The 26,186-nt window shown below is 40.7% G+C and overlaps 1 protein-coding gene across 1 annotated transcript in view; it reads right to left on the minus strand.

Annotated features, from left to right (window-relative positions):
• The window catches only part of LOC126203037 (putative ATPase N2B), a 118,669-nt gene extending 96,074 nt beyond the window's left edge, over positions 1-22,595 (minus strand). Inside the window, exons 1-2 of the mRNA XM_049937274.1 lie at positions 22,061-22,595; positions 21,786-21,971 (exon numbers count right to left, since the gene is read on the minus strand). Of these exons, the coding sequence (XP_049793231.1) occupies positions 21,786-21,971; positions 22,061-22,450 (576 nt within the window). The 5' untranslated portion in view covers positions 22,451-22,595. The remainder of the gene's footprint in view (positions 1-21,785; positions 21,972-22,060) is intronic.
• Positions 22,596-26,186: the final 3,591 nt, after the last annotated feature.

Genomic DNA, 26,186 nt, shown 5'->3' on the forward strand with positions numbered 1-26,186 from the left:
ACAAGCTAAATGCCCTCCTTAGTAAAGAAAAGTGGACAGAGATGTACACAGCCAATGATGTCAACATGAAATTCAACATATTTCTTGACAAAATGATCCACCACTTTGAAGAGGCTTTTCCACAAAAACCAGTAAGAATAAATAATAATATGAGAAACAAGACTTGGATTACACCAGCTATAAAAATCTCTTGCAAACATAAAAGAATACTCCACATGTTATGAAACAAAGTAGTGACTCCCCCCAACTAACAGAATACTATAAAAACTACACATGTATCCTAAGAAGAGTGATAAGACAAGCAAAAAGGATGCAAAATGATGAGTACATTGACAAATCCAGTAATAAAGTAAAAGCAATGTGGAATATCATAAAAAGGGGAAGAGGGGAAATGAAAGCTACACACATGAAGGTAGAAATCAAACTTAACAATGAATCTATATCTAATCCCGAAGTTGTGGTGAGCTCTTTCAACAATTTCTTTACGAGCATAGCTGAAAAATTGGTCAAAAATATCACACGTGCAGAATCAATTTTCATTACCAGTCACTGAAAATGATGTTGCAAAAGGCCTCAGAGTGTTTTTTTTTTCATACTCAGCTGGAATTGATGGTATCCCAGCAGCTGTAATCAAAAATTGTGTACACACAATTGCTGAACCATTAACTCACCTCTGTGACTGTTCTTTCCAGGCAGGTACTTTCCCTGAAGCTCTGAAACTTTCTAAAGTAATTCCTGTCTTCTAAAAAAGGTGATAATAAAGACATGAATAACTACAAGCCTATCTCAATCTCATCCTGCTTTTCTAAAGTTTTTGAAAAAATAATGTACAAAAAACTGATGGACATCATTGAAAAAAAAAAAGATTTACTAAGTTTAGCTCAACATGGGTTCAGAAGCAACAAATCTACTGAATCTGCAGTATATGATTGCATAAATACACTATTAGATCTGTTAGATAAAAAACAACCCATAACAGGCATATTTCTGGATTTGTCTAAGGCTTTTGACACTGTTGACCACAAAATATTGCTGGAAAAAATAGAACACTATGGTATCAGAGGAACTGCAAACAATTGGATTGGATCATTCCTAACCAATCGGATGCAGAGTGTCAGCATGAAATCCTATCAAGTAATAAAACTGTAAAGCAAGGTGTACCACAGGGCTCAGTATTGGAATCTCTACTTTTCCTCCTGTATATTAATGACTTGAGCCAGAATGTAGATGCACACAAAACAATAATATCTGGTGATGACACAACTATACTCCTCAAAGGGGAGAATACAGAGGCTGTGCAAAAAGCTGTGAACTTAGTCACTGAACAACTCATCAACTGGGCTAAAATCAACAGATTAACTAGCAACACCAAAAAGACAGCTTCCATGAGCTTTCACACAACACAAAATGCGAAATCCTCTCAGACACTTGTCACTGTAAATAATCAGCCGATAGATACTGACACTGTTTTCAAATTCCTGGGTCTGTGGGGTCAAGATAACATGAAATGGAATACACATACAGGGAAGGAAAATGCCAGAATTAGTACTGGCTGTTATGCATTGAGTGTACTGAAATCATGTGCTAGCCTGAAAACATTAATCAGCACATACTACACTTACATACAAGCGCACCTAAAATATAGAGTGATATTCGGAGGAAATTCTCCAACTGCCCTGGGCACATTCAAAATCCAGAAGAGAGCAATGAGGATTATTACTGGGAGCAAACCCAGAGACTTCTGCAAACCCATCTTCAGAAAGTTGGAAATCCTTACACTGCCTTTCCTATACATTCTCAAGACTCTTAAAATTTTTCAGAAACCACATAGTGCCAACTGACTTCAGAGTCATAAAAAACAATGAAATACATAAACACAACACCAGGAAAAACTCAAATCTGCATGTTTTACATACAAACACTCAACTGTGTAAAAAGGGAGCTTTCCACATGGGCCTCCTCCAACTTTTCAACAATCTTCCCACTAGTATTAAGTCCATCGAAGACAACATAAAATTTAGCAAAGCTGTGAAGTCATATTTGTTGTGTCACTGTTTTTACTCTATAAATGAATACTTAGAACAGCAATCTTGCTATATGTGTTAAACTGAAAACATTGAGCAATTGGAGTGAAGTAAACTTAACCAATCTTTGCAATATAACACATTAGGATACTATATGTTAACAATGTTAACTGATATTTTCCGACATCTGCAACACACTGTGTACATCAGATCACATGGAATGAATAAATAAGTTACTTGATCCAAAATATTATAATAATAGTTGGGGTTCCTACAACAAATATGTGGTGTGTCACCTCACAAAGGCTAAATATTTAGACAGTCAAATACACAAAGGGCATTTAGTTAACATACTGGTGAGCTGATTACCTCATCATGTATGTAAAGAAGTCTGGTAGACATGGACAAATGCTTCAATTTACTGACATCTATCAAAAGTTTACGTAACCTAAGCAAAGAAAGAACAAATTATTCCCAAGAGGACAATCATGCAGAGGGGCAAAGAAAGAACAAATTATTCCCAAGAGGACAACATGCAGAAGGGAATGATGAAAGGAATCACTATCCTTCAAGATTTCAAAGGAGGAATGAAAGCAAACTCTGTAAAGTAAAAAGACAAAATAACAGTAGGAGAAATAACCGAATCAATGAGCAATCTATGACATTCCCTTCCAACAAAGTAAATGGTACAGGGACTTATGCATCAGCGATCAGTCCAATTTGAACCAGGGGTCGAAAAACAAAAATCATTCCAGGATCTGGGTCGATCATCAGGGTGATGCAATAGCACAAGGTCCTCAAGTAAAAAAAAAGTAGTAGCTCTTACACATACAGTTTCCTCACATGACTGGCTACTGGAAGAGGAAAACAAGGAACAAATAAAGCTTATAGCTGTGGGAAAAATTTTTGAAACTGGTGTAGATATTCACCTGGATGTGGGTAGTGAGATATCCATAATTTCTCAGGAATTTATGTCCAGCATTTGAAATAAGTGGAAATGCCCAATACTACCTGTAACTGGTGTTCACGAGACAAGGATAACAGGAGGTAAAGGGAAACCTGTAAAAGAGACAATACCTATAGCAATTTATGACTCCATTTTTTATCACATCTTATTAGCTGTCCCAAATTTAAATCTAAATATATTGCTAGGGCTACACTGATTATTGCAACAAAGTGTCCCTCAATTTTAATACTAATGGGATATCTTGGAATAGTGGAACTATTACTTATAAGGTACCATACAAGAATAATCCAACTGTACTTAACCAAGATATATTTAGTAGCAACAGCAAAAGCAGTAACAGTAGATAATACTTCGGACACAATGGCTGAAATAGATGAGAGTATGCAGCTGAAGTTTTACGAATAACGTACATTAATGGAAAAACAGAAACAGGAATTATAAAATGTTTAACTCAAGCAAAGGAAATTTTCTCTGACAAACCCAGAGTGACTGGAAATTATGTTTGTAGGATTAAAACAAAAGACAATAGGTCACTATGTTGTAAACTATATGCTACTCCAGTGAGTCTATGTACAGAAGTATAGGAAGAAATACACAAGATGGTAGACAATGGGATCACTGAACAAGGTGTAAGTGTGTATTTGTGACTAATAGTAAAAACAATCTACGGATGGTGTGCACTTGGTATTGGTTGCTTGAAAATTAAAATAATACATAGAGACCAAATGGGACAAACCAGTAGGTATAGAGGTAACTCACAAGAAATTCATTGGAAAATCTTTATTAAAATATTTTACCTGGCCTGAGACTGCAAACATACCTTTGAAGACATACAAAAGTGTGTAGAGGACAATTAAAGAATCAATCTGAAATTCGGGTGAGAGAAGATAATGAAAAATCAGTTGCACCTAGTTTCAACATAGGTGATTTAGTGCTACTAAAAGCATAGCACAATAGTTCAAATTTGAAAAAAGAATTTTTTTTCATCACTATGACGGACCTTATAAAATAGTTGACATTCCTCACCCTAAAGAAGTATTTCTGGCCAACGGAGAGGAAAAGGGGTTATATGATAACAAGATACACAAACTAATGCACCATTTCATATTTTGTCTTATCTGCATTGGTTCTTCACCGTTTTACTGTCCTAACTTCTATCTTTAAATGTTCCTTCTGCTATTCTGTGATAGTTCCACATTAATGAAGCATCTGATAAGGAATGATGCAACTGGCTGCAAATGCACACAGGTTAAATTTACATAATTATGAAAAAATGGATTCTTACCAGAAGGTGATTTGTATAAATTTTTTAAATTGGGATTTTCATCAGTATGGTTTGTGACAATACAGTCTGGCATCCTATTTATACAACGAAGAGCCGAAGAAAATGGTACACCTGCCTAATATTGTGTAGGGCCCCCATCAGCACACAGAAGTGCCACAACACGGCATGGCATGGACTCGACTAATATCTGACAGTAGTGCTGGAGGGAATTGACACCTCGAATCCTGCAGGGATGTCCATAAATCCATAAGAGTATGAGGGAGTGGAGATTCTTCTGAACAGGATGTTGCAAGGCATCGCAGATATGCTCAATAATGTTCATGTCTGGACAGTTTGGTGGCCAGTGGAAGTGTTTATACTCAGAAGAGTGTTCCTGAAGCCACTCTGTAGCATACTGGACATATGGGGTGTCACATTGTCTTGCTGGAATTGCCCAAGTCTGTGGATGCAGGTGATCAAACAGGATGCTTACTTATGTGTCACTTGTCAGAGTCGTATCTAGACATATCAGGGGTCCCATTTCACTCCAACTGTACACACCTCACACCATTACAGAGCCAACCAACAGTTTCCAGTTATCGACAGTCCAATGTCGATGCTGATGGGCCAAGGCGAGGTGTAAAGCTTTGTGTTGTGCAGTCATCAAGGGAAGGTGATCTTGAAGTTAAGTCATTGTGCAGGAAATGATACACTGTTTGTGCACGTCATGGATTTCATGGGCAGAGCATATTGGCTAAATAGAATGATGGACGAGAAAGTACCACTTGCTGAAGAGGAGCTACCTACTCTCAGAACATGCAGCCCAAAGATGTGCTATGACCATGGAATGAATAATCCATTAGAAGGTATAAAAACAGTGTAAATTATATTACTCTGTTATTCATAAGTACTTGTATAGCAGACACTGAGATCTTCTCTTGGGAAATAAGGTATACCTAAGTATACTGTGGTTTAATAGCAAAATTCAGATAAGGCTGAGGAAGCAAAGACTGTTGCACTCTCATTCGTGATGATGGGCAAAAGTTAGAAGAGAATCATGTTTCAATAAAAAGATCGATGCATGAAGCATACAACAACTACTACTACTACCGCAATACCTTAGCAAAGGATCAAGTTGGGAAACCAAGAAAATTCTGTCCCTATGTAAAATCACTACGTGGGTCTAAGGCTTCAATCCAATCATTCGACCAATCTGGTGTTGCAATAGGAGGTAGTAAAAGGACAAATGAGGTTTTGAATTCTGCATTTAAGGATCATACAAAAATACTGTGATTTGACCACTGCACACATTCCCATATGGAGGACATAGTAATATGCATTGCTGGAACAGAGAAGCAACTGGAAGAGTTGAAAACGAATAAGTTGCCAGGTCCAAATGGAATCCCAATCAGTTTTACATAGAGTACTCAACGGCACTGAGCTCTTACTTAGGTTGCATTTATCATGAATCTCTCACCCAATGTGAAGTCCCAAGCAACTGTAATAAAGTGCAGGTGACCTCTACATATAAGAACAGTAAAAGAACAGACCCCCTATATCACAGGCCAATACCCTTAACATCGATTTGCAGCAGAATTCTTAAACATATACTAAGTTCAAATACAATAAATTTCCTTGAGACAAAAAAGCTTCTGTCCATGAATCAGCAGGGTTTTAGAAAGCATTACTTATTCAAAACTCAGCTTGCCCTTTTCTTACACAGTATCCTGTGAACTACAGAGGAAGGGCAACAGGCAGATTCCATATTTCTAGATTTCCAGAAAGCAATTGACATGATGCCCCATTGCAGGCTGTTAAAGAAGGTATGAGCACATGGAATAGGTTCACAGATATTTGAGTGGCTTGAAGACTTCGTAAGTTATAGAACTCAGTATGTCATCCTCAGCAGTGAGTGTTCATTAGAGACAAGGGTAACATCAGGAGTGCCACAGGGAAATGCAGTAGGACCGCTATCATTCTCTGTGTACATAAATGATTTGGTGGATACGGTGGGCAGCAATCTGTGGCTGTTTGCTGGTGATGCTGTGGTGTATGGTAAGGTGACACAGTTGAGTGACTGTAGGAGGATACAAGATGACTTGGACAAAATTTCTAGTTGGTGCCATCAATGGCAGCTAGATCTAAATTTAGAAAAATGTGAGTTAATACAGAAGAGTAGAAAAAACAAACATGTAACATTTGGATACAATGTTAGTAGTATCCTGCTTGACACAGTCATGTCATTTGAATACATGGGTGTAACGTTGCAACTGATATGAAATGGAACAAGCATGTCAGGATTGTGTTATGGAAGGCGAGTTGTCAACTTTGGGTTTTTGAGAGAATTTTGGGAAAATGTGGTTCATCTGTAAAGGAGACCACACATAGGACATTAGTGTGATCTATTTTTAAGCGCTGCTTCAGTGTTATGGATCCCCACCTGGTCAGATTAAAGGAAGACAACGAAGCAACTCAGAGGCAGGTTGTTGGATTTGCTACCGGTAGGTTCAATCAGCACACACATATTAGAGAAATGCTTCGGGAACTTAAATCAGAATCTCTCAAGGGAAGGTGATGTTCTTTTTGAGGAATGCTGCTTAGAAAATTTAGAGCAACATTTGAAGCTGACAGTGGAATGACCCTACCGTCACCAACGTACATTTTGTGTAGGGACCACAAAGAAAGATTAGAGAAATTAGGGCTCGTACGGAGGCATACAGACAGCCATTGTTACCTCAATCTAGTTACAAGTGGAATAGGAAAGGAAATGACTAGTAATGGTTCAACATACCCTCTGCCATGCACAGTACGGTGGCTTGCGAACTATGTATGTAGATGTATATGTACCTAGAGCAGGTAGTTGAGGAGCCCACTCATGGTGGAAATATATTAGAACTAATGGCAACAAATATGTCCAAGCTCTTTCAGAATGCCCGTTTTGAAACTGGTCTCAGTGACCGGAAGGCAATTATACCTACACTGACAACTAGAGTACGAAAGGCAGCTAAATTAAATAACTCTGCCCGAAAAGGCCTTGAAAGACTGCTGTGTCATCCTCAGCCTACAGGCATCACTGTATGCGGATGTAGAGGGGCATGCAGTCTCTGCTGCTCTCCCAGCCATTGTTAGTTTTCGTGACTGGAGCTGCGAATCAAGTAGCTCCTCAATTTGCCTCACAAGGGCTGCGTGCACCCGCTTGCCAACAGCACTTGGCAGACCAAACAGTCACCCATCCAAGTGCTAGCCAGTCCCGACAGCACTTAACTTCGGTGATCTGATGGGAACTGGTGTTACCACTGTGGCAAGGCTGTTGGCAGCTTGTAATGTCCCACTAGTTAGTGAGTAGTTAAGAAATGGTTTAATACCTGTGAATACCTTGCCTTCGGTGTCCCTCAATGACTGCATACATGAGCTAAAATATGCTTTTTCAATAAATACAAGATACCATAATGGATTTCACTACAATGATACAGGCCACAACTCAAGTAAAGTAGGTATGTAAATTTATTCACTTCAAAACCTGTATCCTTATGAGCTCATGATCAATCTTCGGTGTTACTACTACAGCTAACCGATGGTAGCACATACTACACTGGTGATATTCTGATAGAAATGCATGTGTGAGGTCCATTGCATTGTTCAACACTAATACTCAACAAAGTACGAATATAAAGTCACATACCATTCTGCCTTTTGCGATATTAAATCAAACTGTGTAACACTCCAAAATAATCTGTCACTGCACTGTTCTAATATGCTGCTTTAGACAATGTCCAACACACAAGTTGCTCTACTGTAAATCCAAACCTGAATCATGCACCAAGAACTTATCTCAACTGTATGCACAGATCTGTCACCGTCCAAACAATACTTGAGGTCGCATATTTATACTCTTCTACAATGTACTACTGGTTATAATAATGCAAAACATAATTTATAATACGAAATAGTTTAACAACATTATCAAACACTCTACAATATTCCCTACTTTGCTAGAACAAATTTAAGACACTTCCTAAACACATAAAAATCACATTAATATTGAAATTGCAGAAATAAGCAATCTAACAATGCTAAATGATCACTTATCTATATTTTGTTAATTAGGTTCGAGATTTAATTCCTATCATTTACAGATGAAGAGAATGAAATATATTATTCTTTTATCTAAACATTTTCCATATATTAATTTCCTGACTCTGATTTTGATTGTTTATGGTACAAAGGGTATTGTAACTACTATTGTTTGATATTATCGAAAAGCAATTGAATTTAATTATAGCTGGAGATATAAGAGTACTGATCTAGTAATACCTAAAGCAGGGATGGTAACCATAAGCCTTTAATGTTACAAGCTAAATTAAATATACATATTTAAATCTTTAATAAGTTAGATTTAAAGAAGCAATCATGTCATATCTCAAAGAGGAACTCAAAGTACTCGTATTTACCTCCCACCAGGAGCATGTAGAAGAACTGCAGCTGAAGTTTAAAAAAAATAGTGTAATAGATATGTACCTAGTTAATGATGGGAAGGACCCTCCACAGTATAGTCATCTTAAGGAAATTAATAAGGAAATAGTGACTTAATATGTGTAAAACAAAGCCTATGGCTATAGACGAGACACAGAATGACACATTTGGCTGTCAAGAGCGCAACATATGAATCGTTCAATGAGCACCACGGCAGAACCTTACCAAAATACCTCACACAAAACACTGAGAAATTCTGGTCATACATAAAAGCCATCAGTGACATCAGAGGCAAAAAGAGTCCAAGTGGTTATGGATGTCACAGGAAATGAAACTGGGGGGGGGGGGGGGGGGGAGGGGATATAAAAAGTTGAGGTGAGTGGTATGTGTGGGGTCAGCTAAAGCATCCAATTCCACCCGTCTGCTTCGACCCATGACGTAATGGTAGTGCGGTGTTTGATGTCACTACAGCAAGGAGTTTTCAAGTTGGTTGTGTTTGTAGATGTTGTGTTGTTGTATTTGATTGTGCCCTCTGATGGTGGACGTGGACATGCTGAGTTTAACATGCGGTAGTATTGATTTCATTTGGGTTTTGGTTGTCGTGCTAACGTGGTTTTTGACTTTAGGTAGTTGGTGCTGTAATGTGGTTTGTGGAAGTGTTTTCAGTAAGTTATTAAGGTGGTTGTTGTAGTTTTTTTTTTTTTGTTAAGTCTGATTAGTTTGGTGTTTGTTGTGTAAAAATAAGTCTAATTTTTTATTGCTTTTTTGTTAGATATGGATATGACAGTGCAGTTCACGCGAGTGTATCATAATACGTGTGTGTGTGTGTGTGTGTGTGTGTGTGTGTGTGTGTGTGTGTGTGTGTGTGTGGACAGCATAGGTGGTACTGGCAGAGGCTTTTGTTGGCAAGTCATTTTTGTTTTGGTTTTATTCTATAGAAATTGTGATTTTCTGCATGTTGTATATTTATGGTAGGTCTGTTGTGTTTTAATTGATCTAGTGAATGTGGGGTATTTGATTTTTTGACTCATTGAGATTTGGTTCCACTTTTTGGAGTTGAAGGCGCTGGGTTTTGGGTATCAATAGTGGCAGTTGAGCTATATAGGTCAAGGTAAATGTCCAATTCCACTTTTAGGAGCTGAAGGTGTTGGCTTTTTGGTATCGATAGCTGCAGTTGAGTTATATAGCTCAAGGGAAATGCCAATTGCTGTAGTTTTGTTGGCGTATTGAAATGTTGTAGTTAAAAATTTTTATACTATTTATTTTGGTATGCTGTGGTGCTTTTTTTCTTGTTGTATACCTAGCTTGTCCGCGCCTTAACCCCCAATTTTCCATGGTTGTCCTGTTAGTTTCATTTTATTTCTGAATGAGATGTTATTATGTCATTTTCAGTTCTGGCCCATGTGTTAGTGTGTGTAGGTAGTGATGTCATTGTCATCATTTCGTATGCGCTTGAACAGCCATTTCCGCCATATTGATGGTGTCGTGTCATGGTAGACGCATGGAATCAGATGCTTCTGTAATGCCTTGTGTATGGCACTGCAATTCAATTTAAAATCATTACAATTAACTAAGGCCTCAAACTATCCCGGTCATATTCTACAGAATTAGCAGCTGAGTTATCTTCCATTTTAACCCTAATTTACTATAGAGGCCCTCAACAAAAAACTGGCTCCACTGAAATGAAAAAAAGCACGCATCGCATCTGTGGGGACATAGAACCACTGGCTCCACCTCCCAGTAATATCGCTGCCCTACCACAGCAAGAACAACTGTATCTTTGCCATATCAGTCCTCCATAGTACGCGCTCTATGCTACACAATCATGTATACGCTGAGAGAATAAAAGTATTCATAGTAAATGACGGGAGTGTGAGTGATTATTTATCGCCATAATTACCACATCCATTCCCCACTACCTATAGAGGGGACTCTTATTTTCTTTTCAACCGTGCCGCAAAATACCAAGTTATACTCGCACTGACACACTGCCGATCACCATGGGATACAAACTCCATGCCACAAAGAATACGCCCCACAATGGTGCTTCGTCACCTGGCATCATAACAGATGATTTATTTGTGCGTCTATTTTGTGTTCTTCCTGGTTCCCAGATGATGTAACCAGTGCAACTGTGGTTCTAGAGCAGTCGACAGTGTTCCCATTATTTTAACAACTGCTGAACCAGGGCATTATTACCTCTTGCCAAATGGATGAACACACTAAATCGCAAATCAAGTATGATGTTATCAGTGAAGATGGTGAGACGAAGCCTGCAACTCCCTTAATTAACTGTGCTACTTCAACAGTGACCATACACGGTGAACAATGGCTGCCTGCCGCTGTCCCCACCTCCCCACTAACCAGTGCTACTAATATGCTGATCAGTGACAATGTTAATGAACTACATCGCTCTCATTTTCATTATAATGACTCAGCGCATACTGACATTCCATGTGCAACATACCACATTACGGACACCCTCCAGAGTACTGCAATTGTTGACAAACAACCGCCGCCATATACGACTGTCTTCACTGCAGAGAACAGATATTTACGGGTTATTGCGGACAAATCCATCCTACAAGCAACCTTCTTATGCCAGACCATGTTCTTCCACAGCCTACGCCTGAACTTTATGATCTGTGCAATACTGTACATCACACGTTATTGCCGCGCCGCGACCCACGTCACGTCATCGCGACAACGTCACATCGACAACAGCTGCACCGTGCTCTGGGCCACGCTTGCCACGTGACATCACTCAACAAGCAGGCACAACATGTCTACCTGCTACCACGCAGCGTTTTCACACCTTGCGACCACAGCATATCAAAACAGCATGCCTGAACGCAACTACGACCCACACACCATGGGAACACAAGGAGTCCCTACAACAGCCGCCGCGTTGGGTGACCTACACCGATGTGCCATCCACCACGACTGCCACCCATCCATCGTGCCATGTTTGTCGGTAACCCGCTATGATGCTGTCCTCCACAAAGCCGACACACCAGATGGGACACCATCACCGCATCCCGTGATAATCAGTCACGGCACCTGCATCACCAACACACCTACCACAACTACTGCAGTGCAACGCCAGCTGCCACGTCTGTCAGCGCCACCAGACAGTGTTCACGAATCTGCACGATTATGACAACCCCAAACTGGTCCCGGCCCCTCGCCATCAGGCAGATTACCACCAGCCACACCCCAAGTTACAACTGCCACTGCTACAAGTTGCTTCTCCTCAAGTATGGTGCACACTCTGCAAGTGCATGATGCAGTCAGCCGGGATCACAGACAACTACGACAAGTTTTTGGCACTTTTGAACCACCTCCACAACCAATACCGATCTTCAAAGTTACCTGCTATTGCACACACCAACCACTGACAGATACGAGACAGCAAAGATACTCATCCTACAGCACCTGTTGCATTCACCTGAACAACAACTCCACCTAGCGATCACTGAGACGTCACTGGGCCATGATATCCCGTGAGCACTATGGCGCAGGTAACACCTCCGAATCAATACAAACTTCTTACCAGCTCATGTTCTCTGGTCACTATGGCTTCTCAAGCTGCCTGAAAAAGTACAGACGCCCATGCTAATGCGTGAGGACAAACCACCGGAAACCTGGTTACACCTTGCTGACTGGATGCTTGCCCTCATGCATCATCATGCCTTGATGAACACTCGCATCGGCTCTGGCACGGATGTTAACACTGGTTGCATACACAGCCAGCTCGGGCCAGCCTGCACACCAGCCATGCTCACGGAGACCACCGCGCAGAACTCAGTGCGCAGTGCCACGCCAATCTGTAGTCGCCCAAGCTCCTCCGACCTCAGCCGAGCCCTTCCATGCTGCACCCACAGTAGCCTCGCAAGACTCCACTGCAGTGAGGCACCAACAATCAGATACCACGAAGAACTCGGGTACTGCATTTGTAGTGGAATGTAAACAACCACCTGCTACATTCACGCCCAGCTATCAACCCATGCCTAACCGTCACAACAACTCATCTGGCCAGGACGCTGTGCATACTCGGCCACACCGACCCTCCTGGTTCCACACCCGCTTCAGTGCGAATGTGCGCAGCTGTCATCTATCCCACAGCTAGCCAAACTAGTAGAGTGGCCTGACACAAGTGCACCAGGCTGCTGCACCAGGCTGCTCCCCTGTTTCAAGTCACCTCACTATGAAACATGACAACACTCATTATAGCCTGCATCTATATTCCAACAGCGCGTGGCTCTTCGTCTACAACGACCATCTCAGAGAGTACTTCCCAGTTGACACAGGCACCGACGTTAGCACGCTGCCGCCTCAGCTATACAACTGCCATATGCTATACAATTACGCACTGTGAACAATTCAATGATTCCCATGATAGGCACAGCCTCTATCACAGTCAGCTGACAACTACACCCTCGCCCATGGACATTTTTCGTGGCCGACACTGTAGAGCCAGAAATGGGTGAAGATTTTTTGAGGCATTATAATCTTCTGCCAGATCTGGGTAGGCTATTACTACTACATTGTGACAGCCACACACCAATCAGTGGAGTAAACAGTGACTACCTACAGACGGACGAGACTCCACCAACCCCATTTCCTACTTCTGAAACAGTACTGGACCTCATGCTTAAGTGCCAGGCATTGTTTGAGGAGCTTAAATCCATAACTAGTGTGTATACTGACCTCTGCCACACCATTCCAGCTCACGAGCAGCTAAATAACACCTCTGCAACTACTGCTCTGAGCTCACAACACAACTGTACATCATACAGCAACAGCTGTTGTCACACCAGGAATGAGAGCCACGTGTCCGAGACACAGCCAGGCCTTCAGAACCAGAGGTGCCTCTTACTTCTGGTGACGACACTCCCGCGAGTGTGCATGCAAAAATAGTGATACTGCTATCATGAGTGAATCAAATGTAAACAGTGATATTGCCTCAACAACTGGATAGTGTGCCTCCCATTGCTACTCCACATCAGCCCCATAAAAAGATGAACACCATACACAATGGAACTGCACACAGAATTGATACTATACCCGGTCCGACACCGGTCCCACCGCATCACAAACTAAAGGTGGCCAAGGACCTGTTATGCGAGCGCACCATCAAGCTATCAGACAGTGCGTGGGCCTCTCCGATTACTATGAGAATGAAAAAAGATAAAATGTCTCAACTGTGCGGGGACTATAGACATTTGAATGTGTGCACCATCATTGATAGTTACCCAAGCCCAATATTCAGGACTTCTCCCACAGACTGGCTGGTGCAACCATCTTTAGTGTGTCTGACTGCAAAAGAGCTTATTCGCAGATCCCAGTGTCCATGGAAGACATCCCAAAGACAGCAATAATTACACCATTTGGCTTATTTGAATTCATCTTTACGCCCTTTGGATAAAAGAACACAGCCCAGACTTGGCTATGGTTAATGACGACTTATTTTTTACCAAGCCCTTTTGCTATTTTTACATGGATGATGTAATTATCATCTCACAAACACCTCCAAGCGGTATTCGACAAACTAGCAGAATATGGTGTTGTAGTCAATGAGGACAAATGCCAACTCTGGCAAAAATGTGTTACATCCATAGGCCACCTTGTTGATGCTTTGGGCATCTGCCCCACCCCAGAGAAGATAGACCAAATCCATAACCTACCACTCCCGACGGACTATCAAGAGTTACGCTGTTTTTTAGGAGGTAATTAAATTTTACCGACAACATCCACCCCACGCTACAGAAACACTTCTACTACTCACAGAGTCACTCGGCGGCAAGAACACGTCAGGCAAACGTAAGCTCACTTGGACTCCTGATATTCCAGCAGATTTCAAGAACATGAAAACTGAACTCGCTTAGACCATTACTGTGGCACTCCCATTGCTGGATGCCCATATGGTCATAATGGCCAATGCCAGTAACCAGGCAATTGGGACAGTGCTACAACAGGAAGTCATCAATGCAACCAAACCACTATGGTTTTTCTCACAGAAACTTACTGACTCCCAGCAAATGTGGTCAACTTTCAACCATAACTTTTAGGTTCAGTACTTTCGATATGACATCCAGGGCTTACTACCTACACAGACCGTCGCCCTCTGGTGGATGCCACCCAAAATCTCCCCTCAACAATTCTGCCATGTGGACTTGATTTCACAATATACTATGGACACCCACTATGTACGGGGAACAGAAAACTTGGTGGCTGACTACCTCTCACAACTCACCACCACATCAGCACACCTTGTCTTAGACCAACTAGCAGAGGCCTTAAAACCCTGCTGTCTGTACACACAACGGGTCTCCAGCTCAAGCAGTGCACCATCACATGTACAGCCAAACTAGTTTGGTGCAACGTATCCCATAGTAGGTAACGACCAGTCGTCCCACAGAACTTCAGGAAGACCGTTTTCAACCTCCTCCACAGCTTGCGTCAACCCAGAGTATGCCCGACATTGAAACTCGTAACAGAACATTTTGTTTGGAGTAATATTAAACAGGACTGTGTGGACAATAGCCTGCATCCAATGCCAACAGGCCTAGACAGAATCTAATGCCCAACTGCCCACCAGGAAATTCCCCATCCTGAAGGGCCATTTCCAACCTGACAACATAGACCTGATGGGGCCATTCCCAGATTCAAACAGGTACAACTACATCTTGTCATCCATAGACAGGACAACTGAATGGTGGAGGCCACACCTCTGACTGATATCTCAGCCGATAGCGTCGCCCGAGCTTTCATCACACTTTGGATTGCATGCACTGGCTGCCCAAAGTCCCTTACAACTAACATGGGCTGGCAGTTCAAGTCTGACCCCGTGGACGTCAACCTGCCGGACCTAGTGAAACATGTCAGGAACCACACCTGCCATGTCCGCATCCCACCAACACCCACCACGCCAAACCGACAACATCTGTGCACAAGGACCTCCAATCTTGTACATATGTCATGCTCAGGACTGATGTCATCAAACTCGCCCTCCACCCTGTGTACAGTGGCCCGTAAAAGGTGTTGAAATGAGGACCAAACAATTTTGATATCTTTCAAATTGGAAAAATGACAACAGTGTCACTGAACCGCCTAAAGCCAACATGGACTTCAGAGGACACACCCAGTGTTTGCCCTCCACTGGCCCCAGCTCCAGGCCCCTCAAGCCAATTTACAGTCGGCCTGTATCTGCAAGACTAGCTCACAGAAGACATTTCTGTAACACCACAGGACTCACTACTCGTGGTTATGGCCAAATTTGACAACAGACAGTTAGGCTATGGCATTTTCTCGAGGTCATGCTCCTTCCGCCTACAAGTGACACAGCAGGTCTGAAATTCACTCTTTCTTTGAATGATTACCTGTTTCTGTCAGCCCTGGAGTGCTTCATAACAATGACTGAAAGCCCGCATACTGCTGCCAGCAGACTGACAGCCTTACCAATACCACACAACACAGCACCAGCCACCAACACCTCAACGGACACTGCCACCACCCCTTTGGCTCCACCACTGACATCATCTGTTTGCTGCCCTTTACAGCCGCCCAGGCACCTGGCAGTCTAAGATATGTTGGCCCTTGCCATTGCCAGTAGGACAATACTCACAACGTAAATGTGTCACCATGCTCCACACTTGTTGGGAGGGGGCGGCAGCTAGCCCCAGTGGGGACATAGAGCCACTGCCCCCCCCCCCCTTTGCTCCAATAATATAGCTGCCCTACCGCAGAAAGAACAACTGTATCTTTACCAGACCAATTCTCTGTAGTATGGTCTCTATGCTACATGCATTGTGTGTACATTGTAAGAATAAAAGTATTCATAACAAGTAACAGGACTGTGAGTGATAATTTATGGTTGTAATTACCATGCCCGCTCCCCACTACCTACACATCTATCCACAAGAATGGTAACAAAAGTGAGCCACAAAATTACCATCCTCTCCCCCTGACATTCACCTGTTGACATATTGTAGAACATATTCTGAGCTCAAACATATAGAGGTATCTCTACAAAATGACTCTCTCTATGCCGACAAGCTATATCTCCAGAAACACCATGCCAATCAGTCATAACTCCAAAAACATGAATCATGCGAAACTCAACCTGTGCTTTTCTCATGACATCCTAAGAGTCATGGATCAAGGCATTCAGGACGATGCAATATTTGTGTCTCAGAACTACACCTGCTTATTACCAAAAGTACAACTGTATGGGGTATCAAGCAAACTTTGCGATTGGATTGAGGGGTTCTTGGAAAGGAGGGCATAATATGTTACCTTAGATGGAGAATGATCAGCAGATGGATAAGTAACACCAGGTGTTCCCAGGGAAGTTGTGACCTTCGCTGTTCATGTAGTATTGACCCGTCAGAAATATTAATAGCAACCTCAGACTTTCCGCAGATGAAGTAGTTAGCTGTTATAAGTACTGTCTGATAAAATCAGTACAAATATTCATTTTAATCTTTATTACATTTCCAAATGGTTTAAAGATTAGCAACTTGCTTTTAATGTTCAGTCGGTAAAATTATGCATTTCTATAAATGAAAAAAGAAATGTAGTATCCTATGAGTAATATGTAAATTACCAAAGATTGGAATTAGTCAGTTTGGGTGCAATAATTTGTAGGAATAAGAAGTGGAGGGGTCACATAGGCTCAGTCACCTGCGAGACAGATTGGAGACTGGTTGATTAGCATAACACTGGGAAAATGAAGTCAATCTACAAACTAGACTGCTTACAAATCCCATGTGTTTCCTTGCCTATCTCAGAGCAATGTTCGGTGTGTGGGACCCAAATTAAACATTACTGATGGAGGATACTAAATGTACATAAAGCAGGGTGACATGAATGGTCCGATCTGTTTGAATCATGAGATAGCATCATGGAAATATTGAAAAATCTGGAATATAGGTGCAAATCATCCTGCAAAATCTTCTTATAAAATTTCCATGACCAGTATTTAGAGAAGTATCTAGAGAAATTCTTCAGCCCCCAAAGTATCACACCCACAGAGACAGTTAAGGCAAATTTAGACTAATTACAGGATGCACAGAGGCATTTAAGCAGTCGGTTCTACCCATGCTGCATAAGCAACTGGAACGTGAGGAAAACTTAAAACATATGGTACCATGAACTCCGCCAAAGCCGGTCCCAAGCCCGGTTGAAAAAGGAGGAGGGGGAGGAGTAACAACCTCGTTAAAAAAACCTTGGTTCACCTGGCCCGGGTGATAGTACCTCGTAAGGGTCCCTTGCCAGGGTAACGGTGAAGACCTCAACGGCAGTGAAGGCGGAGATGAAGATCATCGGAACGGCGGAACTGGCGGAAAAGGTGAAGATTAACCAACGGTCCAGAAGGCGGAAGAAGACACTGTATGTCCTAACGGCTTTTGGAGCGGAAGAGTTATCTTCAATCAGCAGCGTCTGTACTTCAGAGAAGCGGCTGCGAAAGGCGTCTGTACTCCAGAGGAGCGGCCTGAATTAACTTCTTAGTGTAGCGAACTAAGTCTTAGTGGAAGGAGGTGTATACCTCTGGAAACAACAGCTTTAACCAAGTATCAGAAATGGAAGGTGCAATGAGAAAGTTTCCTCCCCGTGGTGGTAATACCACCGAAGCTGGGCATTCGGATCCGGGGGCCCAGCATCATTGCGCAACAGACCAGTCGGAGGGTCCTAGGATCCCTAACGCTAAACATAGGAACAGACATCAAACGTTCATAGGAACACTGAACGTGAACTCAATGCTGAGAACAGGTAAACAAAAAGAACTGACAAAACTAATGGATGAACACAAACTAAAAGTTCTGGCTATACAAGAAACAAGATACCCAGATGAGGATACAGTACAGGCAGACCAGTACAGGATTTATAAAGGGAAACCAGCACAGATAGTAAAGAATACAAAAGGTCTTCGGGTATATGGCACAGCATTTGTGATACATAACTCATTCTCTACTAAGGTACTAGAATTTAAATCTAAATCACCAAGAATATCATTGATAACATTCAGAAATAAAAATAAAAAGTACACACTTATAAATGCCCATGCACCAATAAATAAAGACAACCAACAAAATCCAGAGAAAGTGCAGACATTTTGGGAGGAACTGGAAGAAACAATAGGGAAGATCCCTGAGCAACACACTACAATTCTGTTAGGAGACTTTAATGCACAAATTGGAAGAAACGAATTATCAAAAAGCACAGGGAGGTTTACAGCACACACTAAAACTAACATGAATGGCCAGAGATTAGTAGAGTTTTGTGAGAAATTCAAATTGAACATTATGACAACTAAATTCCAGAAGAATCCCAAAAAACAAACAACATGGAAATCACCGAACAAATTACTTGGCGAGTTCCAGATTGATCACGTGACAATAAGTTATGATAACTCAAGGGACATTCAAGATGTACAGGTGGTGAAAGGGGCCAACTTTGATTCTGACCATTATCTGACCAAAATTAAGATGAAATTAACACCAGAAAGAAGTCACAAGAGTGACGAAACAAAAATAGCCAAATATAGAGTACAGGACTTAATGCTCAATCAGCAAGTCTTAGACGACTACAAAGAAAAGACAGATAAAATCAAAAGTCACAAATGGGAAGAAATTGCAACCTCAATACGAGACGTAACAGAACAAACAATTTTACTAACCAAAAAGAAAAAGCATCCCTGGTGGAATGAGGTCTGTGAGAAAGCACTACAGAAAAGAGCCAGAACTTGGGAGAAATACAACTCAACCAAAAGGCCAACTGACTGGGAGCAGTTCAAAACGCAAAGACGTGAAACGACGAAAATCATTAAAAGTGAACGAAGGAAATATGACACACAACAAATACAGAAAATACAAGATGAATTTTCTAAGAACAATACACGCAATTTCTTTCAAACATTCAGAACTACAATAACAAGATATAAACCACCGACACTCTGCTTCAAAGATGAAAAAGGAAATCTGATCACCAGCGTGGAACAAAATTGCCAACACCTAGCGAACTACTTTGAAACGCTGCTAAGCTGCAAAAGACCTGATGAAACCTTGACATTTGAGATGCCTAAGAATAAGCTACCAGACTCTGAACCACCTAATAAAGAAGAAATTAAAGAGATCTTGAAAGGATTGAAAAACAATAAAGCATCTGGTAAAGATTCGTTAGTAGCGGAACTACTGAAATACGCAGGAGAAAACTTAATAAATAATTTCGAGGCGCTGTTTGAAGAGATTTGGAATACAGAGAAGATTCCGGAGGAATGGAAGACAGCATTGATTCATCCGTTACATAAGAAGGGTGCCAAGACAAATGCAAATAACTACAGAGGTATCTCATTGTTATCAGTGGCCTATAAGATCCTATCCAAGGCACTACAAAACAGGATTGAAAATCAAGTAGAGAAAGAACTGGGTGAATATCAGGCTGGGTTTAGAAAAGGAAGATCATGCAGTGAACAGATTTTCAGTCTACTCTCCATAATACAACTTCGCGCACGCACATCGAAAAATCTAGTAATTACATTCATAGACTTCAAAAAAGCATATGATTCTATTGATAGACCAACCCTGATTAACACATTAGAAGAATTTGGGATTGATGATAAAAGCAGAAGTCTAATCCAGGAAACCCTTACGGGAACAAAATCGCAAGTGAAGTTTTTGGGTAGATTGTCACAACCGTTTGTAATTGGAACAGGTGTTAGACAAGGGGATGGGCTCTCCCCACTGTTGTTTAACATTGTCCTTGAAAAAGTGGTCAGGGAATGGAGAAAGAAGATGCCAGAAGCTGGAGTGAAAAATGGGATAACGTTAGGAAGAAATAAAACAAAAATTGAATGTCTGGCATTTGCTGATGACATGGCAATATTGGCAGATGACATCGAAACAGCAAAGATTCAGATAGAAATGCTGCATGAGATCGCTGAGAAGACAGGTCTACAAATATCGTATGAAAAGACAGAACTGATGATACAGGACAAAACAGACCCAACACAGACATTGCAAACTAAATATGGAATAATTAAGAGAGTTCATAAATTTAAGTATCTAGGGGAATGGATTACACCGACAGGGTTACCAAATGTTTCACTACAGGAAAGAGCAATAAAGATGGAAACGGCGTACCAGCTATGCCGAAATGTATACAATAAAAAGTCGATCTCCATCAATGCCAAGCTCAGGCACTACAATGCGGTAATAAAACCAGGAAGTTTTTATGCGATTGAATGCATCCCACTGAACAGAAAACGTCTGTTGGAGAAATTGGAAATAAAAGAGAGAAAAATACTGAGAAAGATCTTAGGACCTAAAAAGGATGGACAAGATTATAAATTGCGATCCAATAAAGAGTTATACGAGAAAATTGAAAAACTGACAACATCCTTTAAAAAGAGAAGACTGAGTTTCTATGGGCATGTCAAAAGAATGGCACCAGAAAGAACGGCAAAGAAAATCCTGGAATACATGGAAAGCAGAAAGACACAAATTAACTGGCTGAAAGAAGTAAAAGAAGACATTGCAGAAATGAACATTATACCAGAGACAGTTTACAACAGAATGGAATATAGGAATGCCATCAACAAAATACAGGGATTCAAAGACCGAACGCAATCAAAGAAGACGGGAACAACCTGGTCGCAAGAACGTAAAGAAGCCCACTCAGAAAAAATGAAGAAGTACTGGGAAGAACGCAAGAAAAAGCACAAGAAATGACTGATGCTTAGCGTAGTCCAAAGTTGACTGTAACGAATAATAATAATAATAATAATATGGTACCATGCTATATACCATCTGTCATGTATTTCAAAGAGGCTTGCAGAGTAAGTATGATGAATTTCCCTGCAATAAAAGGCAAAATTGTGTTTCAAAAAGATAACGTTTCTGAATACCTGCCTATTTATATTCACAGATTCACTGTGTACAAGGAAAAAAAAACATAAACAATGGCTTTAACTTCTTGCTGGTGTACTGCAATCTAATATGCTGGCATGCTTCCTATGGCAGCGCCAACACTTATCTCCACTACACTACTGACTTACCTGAAACTCGTCAAAGCATAACAACCAGGCTTTGTTACTTAGGTCTCTAGCAACAGGAGCAATAGGATCAAATGGCTGTGGTTTTGTGGTATCGTATGACTTCACCACCGTCTTCTTGACTTCGTGAATTCTTGCATGAACATCTAACATAAATGCATTGAAGTGAACACGTCTTTTATCTTCTGTCTGGAATGTATAGGGAATATGAGGATATGTCATACTTGTATAAAGCGATACATCTGCAAACAAAGATAGCATAAGTTGGGGCTTCTTACCTTACAACATTCGTAAAACATGTCCATAAGCATAGTTTTTCCTCCACCTACTGCTCCATGAATGTAGAGACCTTTAGGAATTTTTCTCTTGGCTCCTTTAAAGAATCTACTGAAGATGCCACTTTCGGGTGGAATATAGCTTTCAATGTCGTTATAAACTTTCTGCAGCTTTTCAACAACTTTTCTTTGATATTCATCATGAATTAGTTCGCCACTTTTAACCTTTTCATCCAAGGTTGCAAGTGGACCATTTTGAAGTTCTGATTTCACGGTAAGTTTAGAATTGGGGCGTGATGTATTTATGAGGCGGACTTTCAAATATTTACAATCATCTAAATAAGGGAACTTTGTATATGGTTTGAAAGAAATCATACACCTCGCGATTGTCATTTTTCATAGTTGATTGTCTTCAAAAGGATATTACAAGTATATGCCAAACTCACAATTAAACTTACTATAATGTAATTATTTAACGTAACGTTATAGTCATAACCTAGAAACATAATTCACACACTTCACGATCCTCGCCATTTTGCGCTCCTTCTACCAAAGTTCATACTTCATAGTTCTTTGACACCTTCTGTAATAAGGTTTCATATTTTTATTTTCATTTACTGTTTTGTTAAGAAGTTGTCCACTTGCTTCAATGTATGAATAAAAGACTAGCATCGAAGTATCTCATGTCGTAATTTTTGCTACAGGCAGCAATCAAGGTGCGACGATGTGCACCCGTAAATCGTGTCTTCACTTGTGCTATATGAACGTGGACGAGGAAACTAGCAAGGGAAATGGGAATAGAATCCCGCCGGCAGCTGTGGCCGAACGGTTCTAGACGCTTCAGTCCGGAACCGCGCTGCTGCTACGGTCGCAGGTTCGAATCCTGCCTCGGGCATGGATGTGTGTGATGTCCTTGGGTTAGTTAGGTTTAAGCAGTTCAAAGTCTAGGGGACTGATGACCTCACATGTTAAATCCCACAGCGCTTAGAGCCATTTGAACCTTTTGAATAGAATCAGGCTCGGATATAACCTTTAAATGACGACATGCCGATCTTGTAGCACTAACGTTGAGGCGCAGTCTGTGAGACCGCTGTATTGAATGTGTTGTACAAGCATCAATATGACGTGTTATTTAATTTTACATTTATAACTACTTCAAACAAATGCAAAACAACTAGAGGAAATACTAATTTGTTTATGAAACATATTTTTTGCCACCTTTCCTTGTCTTGTTTCATGAAATGTATTTCGAACATAAGCTGAACAGAAGAGACACAATATTTTATTAAAATAACCAATAAAATTTGTTCATAGTACAAATCATTCTTTGGAACAGTGAACTATAAGACAATCTGAGTAATTTAATACATACTTTAGAATTTTTTATCATTTAGTAGAAAAAACTGCAAGAGCACAACATCAGCATCAGTTTTTGAACTGAAATGTAGCTCATTGTACACAATAAGGTTTTTTGCACGTGTCACAGGTATAAGCCGTTTTTCTCTTCAATTTTGGTGGGCAGGGGTAGCATGTTCGTCTGTTTTTGCCTCCTTCTTCAAGGACTGGTGTTTGTTGTTCGGGTGCGTGGCGTCCAAGAACTCGGGTGACTGTCGCTCTTTGTTCCTGTGGCAATCTATAGCTTACAGCGCGTCGTTGCATCTGAGGTAACACTAACACACATGTTAACATTTTTAGAAATATTCCACTTTCTGTTGGGTTGGTCAATTGAGTGCTGCACAGTACATATGCATTTACACCACTCAAATCTACAATTCAGCAGAAAATTGCCACTAGCCAACCTCTTGTTCTTCAGCTGCGCATTTCTTGTCCAGCTCATCTACTCCCCCGTTCACGAAATTAAAATAGGCAATAATTTCAGGCTTCTTTGTATGCCGACCAATTTCATCAGAATGGTGCATTGATGAAATTAGCACCACTGATTTATTTTTTTAGGTATGTAGGAACATAATATTTTGAAATCAAATAATGCAAATCCTACTTCACGGTTTTTGTTGGGAAGACATTCCTTAAGTACTTCTTTTTTTAATTTTTTCGTAGTTCCAACATATGTAAGTCCTTTTTTATCAAATAGTCCACCAACTCAATAGATGAAAACCAGTTGTTAGCAGTAACATTGCGATGAGTGTCGTAAATTGGTTTACATTAGTGGACAACGAATTGAGTTGGTTAACTAAAATTTCTTCTCTTCACAGGCTCAAGTTTGGCTTTCAGAACCTTTTCCAGAATAAACGTACCCTTTGTAGAAGTAGTTGGTTTTACTGTCGCACATACTAATAATATTGTTTCCATATTTGGCAGGTTTTTGTGGCATTTAGAGAACAAAAGACACAAACATTTCATCTACAGTACCACTTCCTCCTAAATTGTACAGGCTTTGAGAATTAGAAATAAATCTTTCAAATATAAAAGATGTAGCCTCAAGCTTATCACTCAATAATCTTTCACTCCTGTTTGCTGCATTGTAGAATCGTAAGCAGTGCTGTAATACAAGAGATCTATTTTTGCTCATAATCCAATGGAAAACCATCAGTTGCGAAAATATATTTAGCATTTTCATGATTTGATTTGAACACTGCTGAATGGAACAATACACTAAAAACGCTCTCAGTTCCATTGCATTTATATCATTGAGTTCAGGCCATGTTTCGTTTGTGAAATTATTTTTATAAGCAGCAATTTTTTTATTCGTCCATTTCAAAATGTCATCCATCATTTCGTTATCCATTAGCTTATACCAAATGGAAAGAGGTTCATGCTCTTCATTTTTGGGCAACTTTGATGAGGGTAATTTTATGATAATATTATGTGACGGAGTTCTAACAGCTCTATTTTGTGCATTCTTTAACCACCTGTACCTGTTCTTGCCATAAGAACTTTTTGAGGTTTGTGTGTGTTCCATGTCTAGCTCTTCATCAGATGATGAAACGTCTGAAACATCAATTTCTGAATGAATGTTGTAATCAGTTTCATCGTTTTCAGCATTCTCGGATGTATCCTCTACGTTACTAAGGTCTGAGTCGTCTGTTTCGTCCAACGAACTCTCCACTACCACATCAAAATTTTCATCAGTAACATGTACCTGTTTTTTTGAGGGTATATGTTGTTGATACACCTTTAACCTTTTAGTACCATTGTTTATGTGTACAATCTGTAAAGCAGAATAACAAAATAACCCCTTCGTTGTAAATAATCACGCCAGCTCTGAGGGGTGGTCTGAAAGACCGCAGTCAACATTTAATTAATTCTAACTCGGCTATCTAGGGAACAGCTGGTTCACTCACAACTACGTGATTCAGAAACTACTGAAAGGGCGGGGGGAAACTGAGCACAGGAAAGTGCTACAATTACGTTATGCAACGTATGCGCGTTCTCCGCACCTCAGCAGTTAAAGGTTAACGCAATGGAAAGTAAACCTTCGGTTATATTCATGGTGCTGCGTAGACTCTTTTATTATTACGATATTCCAGTGCCTATGTTTTTTATAAGTACGACGCAATATAGCATCGCACTACTCCGTTGTTGTGACGCATGAATGACGACTTATGAAAGTTTGAGTCTGGTCATAAGTCATGCATGGATAGCCAAAGTGTTAATGCGCCGCTTCTGGGCTATAGGGAAGACGAGTCTGCCGGATCATAGCATCCTCGCAGATTAATGACGAAGGCTGAAGAGCTGGCCAGCCTGGAAATGTTTAAAAAGTAACAAATAAAAAAGCGGTTAAAGCGGACAACACACGCAAAGCGGGAAATCGACGTTCGAGTCCCGGTCCGGCAGAAATTTTCAGTGGCGTGATTCAATTATACAGCAACTGCGAATTCATTTCACATCTCTTTTATTATTGATGTTGTTTGCAAATGTCGAATACATGGAAGATACCGTAAAGATTTCTCTTGCTCAGTTACTATCATGCGATGTAATTAACCACTGTATGTTGTGTCAAATAAAAGTATGGTGATCCCAAATTCCTGAAATCACGCGCTGGGACAGCTGAATCTGGCCTCGGAGCCATAAAACTTACCTTAAACCTACCGCGAAAACCGCGCCATATTTTGTAGGTTTACCAAGACAAACGCTTAAACAGCTGAACAGATATGTCCATCCCTTCGAC

Source organism: Schistocerca nitens, chromosome 9, assembly GCF_023898315.1.
Source record: "Schistocerca nitens isolate TAMUIC-IGC-003100 chromosome 9, iqSchNite1.1, whole genome shotgun sequence".
NCBI classification, from domain to species: domain Eukaryota; kingdom Metazoa; phylum Arthropoda; class Insecta; order Orthoptera; family Acrididae; genus Schistocerca; species Schistocerca nitens.